General features: G+C 51.5%; 1 protein-coding gene across 1 annotated transcript; it reads left to right on the top strand.

Annotated features, from left to right (window-relative positions):
* On the top strand, positions 1 to 4,904 carry LOC121097088 (zinc finger protein ZIC 1). Its single transcript, XM_040613833.1, has 3 exons — positions 1 to 1,669; positions 2,873 to 3,036; positions 3,561 to 4,904. Exons 1-3 carry the CDS (start codon positions 694 to 696, stop codon positions 3,756 to 3,758), a joined length of 1,338 nt encoding a protein of 445 aa, XP_040469767.1. The 5' UTR covers positions 1 to 693; the 3' UTR covers positions 3,759 to 4,904.
* The last annotated feature ends 3,326 nt before the right edge of the window (positions 4,905 to 8,230 follow it).

The raw sequence follows: 8,230 nt of genomic DNA on the forward strand, positions 1-8,230 counted from the left end.
ATGATTGCCGCTATCAGTCTCGCGTTCACCGCCCGGCTGAGGAGGTGAAAGTTTCTCCCCAGGAAGATAAACCGCAAAAGACAATATTGTGCATGATTTGCGCCTTTTTTTGCAAAGCGAAAAAAAAAAAAGCCCCCCCCCCAAAAAAAATCGGGGAGAGTGTGGGGAAGCTCGAAGAGGACAGAGAAACAATCTCTCGGCCACTTTGCAACATTCCTATAGCCAAAAAAATCACTGAAGGAAGTTTCTTTTTTGTTTTTTTTTTTTTTTTTTTTTTTTTTTTTTTTTTGCTGCCCGTGTTGATCTCTCTCCGTTATTGTTATTTGCAGGCAGTTTATTTTTGAGCCCACCCAACCCCCCCCCCCTTCCCCACTTAAACCTCCCTGAAAAGTCAAAGCAGAGAGACAGTGAATATTTTTGGGGCACATTTTTATTATTATTTGCAACTGCGAAGATCTCTTCCCCCCTTCAGCACCAGCCTCTTTTTTTTTTTTCGTCTTACCCCTTTTTTTTTTCTTCCCCCTGCGCTGATGCCGAAGGGGGTGTTTTTGATGTGGTTGCTTTCGTGGTGATCGTCGCTGACTTTCCAAAGAGGGTGTTTTCGCCGCCGCCGCTGCTGCTGCTGCTGCTTCTCTCCGCGTTGTGTGTGTGCGCGCGTGCTTTTTTTTTGGTTGCTGCATCGACGCTGGGAAGATGCTTCTGGATGCTGGACCGCAGTATCCCGCCATAGGAGTCACTACCTTCGGATCCTCTCGCCACCACTCCACGGCCGATGTCACGGACAGAGAAGTGGGGCTGGGGATCAACCCCTTCGCCGACGGCATGGGCGCCTTCAAAATCAACCCCAGCACCCACGAGCTAGCCTCGGCCGGCCAGACCGCCTTCACCTCGCAGGCGCCCGGCTACGCGGCGGCGGCCCTGGGGCACCACCACCACCCGACCCATGTCAGCTCCTACTCCAGCGCCGCCTTCAACTCCACCCGGGACTTTCTGTTCCGCAACCGCGGCTTCGGGGAGGCGGCGGCCGCCAGCGCCCAGCACAGCCTCTTCGCCTCCGCCGCCGGCAGCTTCGCCGGACCCCACGGACACACCGATGCCGCGGGACATATACTTTTCCCGGGGCTACACGAACAAGCCACCAGCCACGCTTCGCCAAACGTGGTGAACGGGCAGATGCGCCTGGGCTTCTCCGGAGACATGTACGGCAGACCCGACCAGTACGGCCAGGTCACCAGCCCCCGCTCCGAGCACTACGCCTCGACCCAGCTACACGGCTACGGCCACATGAACATGAACATGGCAGCACACCACGGGGCAGGGGCCTTCTTTCGTTACATGCGGCAGCCCATTAAACAGGAACTCATCTGTAAGTGGATTGAGCCGGAGCAATTGTCAAACCCCAAAAAGTCCTGCAACAAAACTTTCAGCACGATGCACGAGCTGGTGACTCATGTCACGGTGGAGCACGTTGGAGGACCCGAGCAGTCCAATCACATATGTTTCTGGGAAGAGTGTCCAAGAGAAGGGAAACCTTTCAAGGCCAAATATAAACTTGTAAATCACATCAGAGTCCACACAGGTGAAAAACCTTTCCCCTGCCCTTTCCCAGGCTGTGGCAAAGTGTTTGCCAGATCAGAGAATCTCAAAATACACAAAAGAACTCATACAGGTACGGTAACCTTCTCTGTAGCTTTTCTCTCTGCGAGTGGAAGCGCCGAGCGCCGGGGCCGGAGCGGGGCGCAGGGACGGGCCGGGGGGGCCGGGGCGCTGCTTGGCTGAGGGTCGGGCTGGCCGGAGGGGGGGGGGGGGGCGGGCGGCGCGGGGGTGTGTGTGTGTATGGTCCAGGGCCACTGATTTTTCCGGGAGAGGCCGTCTCGGAGCTCCGCGGCAAAACGAGCTCGGTCACAGCCACGCCAGCAGCAGCAACAAAAAGAAAATTATCCCTGCCGAGGCAGAGGGGGAGAAAGGCAGGGTTTGCTGCCGGGCTTGTTAGGGCGGGGGGCCGGGGGTGGTGGTGGGGGGAGAGAATCGCAGCAACCTGTCCTGTTTAAATTTATAGGTTTTAATTAATTGTTGTACGGCAGTTTTGACTGTGGCACGATGAGAAATTGTGCTAAATATTGCTGGCAGCTCATCCGTCTCCCCTGTGCAATTCAGGGCTTGGTAAATATTTAATTCTGAGGAGCGATTTTAAATAAACCGAGCCCGGCGCGTTAGTGTGTTATTGTTGTGCCGAGGGCAGGCGCCGGGATCCCTGAGAACTTTTCCCCATCGCGGGAGGTGGGAAGGCAGCCGCCCCTGGCTGGGAGAGCTCTCCCCCCTGCTCCTACCCCCGGGCGCCGAAAGACAGCTCCGCTTTCCCGAGCGCTTTTGCAAGAGGGTTTGTGGGGCTGCCCTGGCATTGTATTCCCCGGCCGGATAATTTTCAATATTGCAAGAAAATACGGGGGAGGGGGCAGGGTGGGTGGGAGCGTAAAATAGCACGAGAATGAGCTATAAAAACGGAAACTAGACACTGAGGATCGTGTGTAAATACCACCACGCCTGCTCTCTCGCTCGGAGCGTTGCGAGGAGGGAGAGGTGCCCAGGGCTGGGGTTGCAAGTGAAACTAGCCCTTCCAAAGGGGGAAAAGAAAAAAAAAAGTTATTTAGCTCCCCCCTCGTCCGAAATGGGCACTGAGTTGGGGTCGGAGGTGTGGAAAGAACAGAGAAGAGGAGCAAGGCTTTGGGATTTGAGCCTCGTTGAAGTTAGAAAGTTGCAAGTGTTTGAAATGGAGCCCTGGGCTCCCGTCCGGCGGTGCGATGGGGACAATGAGCGATCCGGCCGGCCCTGCTTAATCAGATCCGTTTCCCCCCCCTTCCCTCTGCAATAGGTGAAAAACCATTTAAGTGTGAGTTCGAGGGCTGTGACAGGCGCTTTGCAAACAGCAGCGACCGCAAAAAGCACATGCATGTGCACACTTCCGACAAGCCCTATCTCTGCAAAATGTGTGACAAGTCCTACACGCACCCCAGCTCCCTCAGAAAGCACATGAAGGTAAATGGAGAGCGCCCGCTGTGCGGGGCTCGGACGTCGCCTCGGGCCTGGCCGGGGGAAAGGGCTGCGGGGACGGTGGGCGGCAGCGCCCGGGCCGGGGGGCGGCGGCGCGGTGGTGCCTGCGGGCGGAGCGCGGCCCGGGGCCGGCCGGCTGCGCGGCTCCGCGCTGCTGCGGCCCGGCCCCGGCCCCGGCGTCCGCCCCGGGCCCGGCGGGCCGCGCCGCCCCCCGCCCGCCCGCGCTCGGCCACGGCCCCTCGGGCAGGGCCTTTTGTCGGTGCGTTTTACCCGGGGAGGGGAGGGGGGACAGTGCGAAGAGGCAGCCGGTGGGCGCTGCCCGGCCTTCCCCGCCGGGCCGGGCCGGGGCAGGGGGAGCGGCCGGGGCCGGCGGGGAGCCCCGCGGGGATGCCCGAGCCCGCGGCTCGGCGCTGGGTCCCGTTGTCTGGCGCGTCCCCAGCCGCAGGCGCCCGCCGCCAGGGCCTCCGTCCTCCGCCGCGCTCTATTTCTGCCCGGGTTTTCTCTTGCAGGTCCATGAATCATCCTCGCAGGGGTCCCAGCCTTCTCCCGCCGCCAGCTCAGGCTACGAGTCCTCCACCCCTCCAACCATCGTGTCTCCATCCACAGAAAACCAGACCGCCAGCTCCTTATCCCCTTCCTCCTCCGCAGTCCACCACACGTCCAGCCACAGCACGCTTACATCAAATTTTAACGAATGGTACGTCTAAAACGCTAAAACAAAACAACAAAAAACACACAAAACGAAACAAAACAAAAATACCCCAAGCGAGCAAACAAATACCCTATTTAAAGACTCCAAAAATAATGAACACATTGAAGTCAGAATTTACATGAGCAAACAAAAAAAATATGCTGCCAGTAGACCCAGGACTGAGTAAAATGAAGACTTCATTTTAATTTTTTTCCTTTCTTTCTTTTTTTCCTCTCTTTTATTTATCTTTTTTCTTTTTCTTTCTTTTTTTTTTCTTTTTCCTTTTTTTTTTTTTTTTGACTGTTCTGCTCTGCTCTGTTCCAAGGCTTGGTAGGCGAAGGGGTTAGTAGAATGCATAAGAAGACAAGGTTACCAGGGCAAATGCCAACTGTATAGGGCTTTACTGGAAACCACTGATTAGAGATCTCCAACTGCATGTCTGCTCGGGCAGCGGCCTTCCCCCCCATCCCCTCTTGTAAATACAGAATTATTAGCTTCAAAAACAAAACAACAAAAAAATGTACTGTTTGATTTTGTAAATAGTTATATCGCAAGTTGAATAAGGGGATATGTGGATTTGTGGTCTTTGCATATATGTGGGGGGAGGGGCGGGCGGGCGGGAGCGACGGCGGGGGGGGGCGGAGGTGGGGGGGGGCAGAGGGAAGAGGTAGAAATTCAACTATTTGTACTGAATGGCAAGAATGTTCTAGTAAATGTGTACCAAAATGTGAATTACTTTGTATTATTACAGTCTAAACGTCGATCTAACAGAATATTATTGGTATTAATGTGCTTTTTTGTATAAAGTGCAACATTTTGTCCCAAAGTCCAGTCTAAGTAGTGCAGTAAAATGTTGTTACACGTCCTGTCAAGAAATTCGTATAGTGAAAGCCTGGATCTGCGTGTCAAACTGTTACATTTGTTTATGTAAAGTGATATTAAAAAAAAAAAAAGATATAAACTATATCTGTCCGTTGCTTTTGGCAAATACAAGAACATAATGTATATAAATCCTAATTTCCATATTTATCCGCATGTAAAGGTCCGGTTATACATGTTACAAGATATTCAATATTTATGGCTAGAAGAATTGGTATGTAAAATTTAGTTTACAGAACTGTTTGGTAACATTTCGTACCTTATTAAAGATTCTTAAATCCCACGAATTGTGGTAGGAATTCTTATTCACTAAGTCAACCTGCTGCAACTCCAACTAGCTTTAGGATATTAGAATAAAACTGTCCCAGTTTTTCACTGCTTTCCATTATGTCATCACTAAAGCAGCGAAGGTGATATAAATGTGATAAATGAAAGGATCCCTGCTGGCATTACTATAGTGTGTAATTAGTATTTATATCAAAATTTATGAAACAAATTTTCGGCCGCAGTATAATTTAAATGACCTTTGCAGACATAGAATAACAACCATAAAAATAACAGAAATAGATTGCATATGCTACATAAATATTAATGTGGGGAATTGTTTCACGAGAAGTGCTGCACTCCAACACTGCCCATGAATCTGCATAGACTGGGTCCCTAAATTAAATTAATTCGGATAACATATATTAGGAGATTTAAAACAGAGGAGATTTTGGTTGCTATTTTAATTTAAGGCATTTATGACCATAACTAATTCTCAGACCGTGGATTCATGACTTTCCTTGGGCCTTTTACTCCAAGAAGTACAGCACTGTTTCACGAAGGCCGTTGTTGTTGTTGGGTGTGTTTTTTTGGTTTGTTTTTGGGTTTTTTCTTTTTCTTTTTTTTTCTTCCTTTTTTTTTTTGGTGATATTCCTTAAAACGTGATGTTAATTTAAATCAATTACTTCTTATGTTATGTTATTATTATTACTATAATTTTGCCAGTGTTAATAGCTTTCTAAAAAATAAATCTAGGGGATAAGAATTATTTTATGTAATTTGATTATCTTTCTATCTCTTTTATTTATTTCTCATTTACTTAAGAAATTCGTTCCATTGGCTGGCGTTGATACAGTAAATTTGTAAATGAGAAGACAATATAAAAAATCTAAATTACTTGTGCTTAATGACTGTAGCAGAACGCCTTTTCTCTAAATCAGATTGTCTTCCTTGCAGTTTAGTTTGATAGATTTGCAAGCTGTACTGCTTCCACTAACTTAGCTACGGTTGTTGGAACTGTTGGGCTTTGTTCCTGGTTGTAGCTTGCATGATCGCCCCATTAAGCAGACAACATATCAACAGACAACACAAATCATGAGGTTGGCTAAAGCTGCGAGGGCTTGTGATATGTCATAGAGTGAATTGCACAAACTGACCTTCCAGTAGACCAAGATGACACTTTAACAGCTTCTTTAAAGAAATATTATGTGTACAGCGAGTCAATAGCCATATTAACCGCTCGGGGGGGGGGAGGGGGTGCCGGAGAAGCCGCTCTCTGCTCATATCCATGCGGGCGCTCCGCAGCTCCGGCTGTAACCCACCCAGAGCACAGCCCGCCTGTCTCACAGCAAAAACCCGCAACTATTTTTTCTTTGTCCGTAACGTTTGGGGATCTCCCTCGGAGGTTTTTCACGACCCCAAACCACCCCCCATTCCCCCCCCCCCCCCAAAAAAAAAAAAAAAAAAAAGAAAAGTTTGCCTTGCTCAGATGAAACCCCTCTCCTGCCAGCTCGGCACCGCCGCCTGCTCCCTGCAGCACCCGTGGGAAGGCTTCGCTTTAACTTTACTTTCTACAAAATGTTATTATTATAAGGCTAATATCAGTTTCCAAAGAAAAGAGCGCCACCTTGCAGGGTTTGGCGAGATAGAAAAAGTTGGAGCCCGGTGGGACCCAGGCAGAAAGTGTTGGTGCTTGAGGAAATATAACCCACCGGGCGATAGAGCCGGGGGAAAAAATGTTTCGTGCGCCGAAAATGTTACTCTCTGCGGATCTTTCAGGTGAACTATGCTGCCAACTTGACCGGGCAGTGGTTGTAAAACAAACAGCGTCAGCGTGGCTGAAAAAAACACCCCAAAACAAAAACCCCGTAGAGATAGTCTGAGCCATCCCACTGTAAAATAAATCCAGAGAAACGTGGTGGGGATGATAGATTTTGAAGACGCGTATTGCAAGTTTCTTTGAACTTGTGTAAAGTCCCTAGTGGTCGCTTAACACAGATCTGTTACTTGTGTGTATTGGAGCACTTGCTTAATGAGTATTCTTTTAAACTTTTGGTCTGAGGTTTGTTTGAGCGTCCTACAGCAGAAAGAAGGATTTTAGTGGTGGTGGTGGTGGTGCTGCTGCTGCTGTTGGTTTTTAAGCTGGGCGGGGGCGAACGGTGCAATCCTGGTTGATCGCCATCCCGTATATGTTCTGAATTAGCGACGATCACTGGGGCTGGAGTTGCTAATGCTGAATTCAAGTCCACACCATGCTTGTGCTGTTCGCTTGGCTCTGGATAGGGGAGCAGTGCTTTGAAACCCCCGGCAGAGCGAGGGGTGTTTTTTGCAGGCAGAAGGAGGGGTATTTTTGGAGGCAGAGAGTTGTGAGGCGTCTCTCGGCTGTTTCCGCGCTGTTTCAGTCCCTAAATCCAACTTTCCCCCTCGCAAGGCGCCCTTTGCGGCTTCACTCGCGAAGGCTTGCGGGCAGAAACGCGAACCCCGGCTCTCCAGCCTCGACGGGGGCCATGATTTTCTTTTTCACGCCTGGCTCTTGAGATGCTGTCGGGGTATTTTTCCTGCGTGGGTTATTAGGTTTCGAAGAAGGCGGGGGCTTCCTGCGCGGGGTCGCGTCGAGCCCACGGCAGGCTCCGCGGTGCCTCTTTCATGGCATCCCCAGCGCTGGGGCCCGCCGTCTGCCAGCCGCAGGCTCAAGCGCCCGCGGAGCCTCCCGCCGCCCAGGGGGAGCTTTGGCGAGCCCCGCAGCAACACGGCAGCCCCGCGGGAGGGTGCAGGAGGCTGGCGGGAGGGTGCGTGGGGCTGCCCGTGCTGTCCCTTCTCGGGTGAGGTGCCCGCGGGGCGCACGCAGCGGCCCCTGGCCGTGCTTGCGCTGTTTGCGCGCAGAAAGTTAAATGCAAAACAATAATCGGGCGCTTCCATTCCCCCCTCGAAAGACTCGCCTTTCAGGTCACTTTAATGGCTTGTGAATGATCACTTGAATTTTTTAAAAGGCGCGTCCTATGAAGACAAAGTTAGCTTCTTTAAAGCAGACACGGTTTGAAATGGGGGCACACGCTCCGCGCTGGCCTCGACTGCTCACCGCCCTTGTTTTATCCGTAAGGAAGCAGCAGTCCCTGCACCGATGCACGCAACATAGGGGCTTTTATTCACTGCTTTTCTGGCCCCGCTGGTAAACGGCTCCGACTTTGTGAGTTTTCCCACGTCCAGAGCGCTTGTTCCTTTCGGAGCAACTTCTGAACGGAGCGAGAGGCGAGCCCGGCGGCGGGCCAGTGCCGGCGGGCGCGCAGGGAGCCCCGCAGCGCGCCCGGGTCGGCGGGAGCCCCGGCACGGAGCCGGAGCCCCGCC

Source organism: Falco naumanni, chromosome 13, assembly GCF_017639655.2.
Source record: "Falco naumanni isolate bFalNau1 chromosome 13, bFalNau1.pat, whole genome shotgun sequence".
Classification (NCBI taxonomy): domain Eukaryota; kingdom Metazoa; phylum Chordata; class Aves; order Falconiformes; family Falconidae; genus Falco; species Falco naumanni.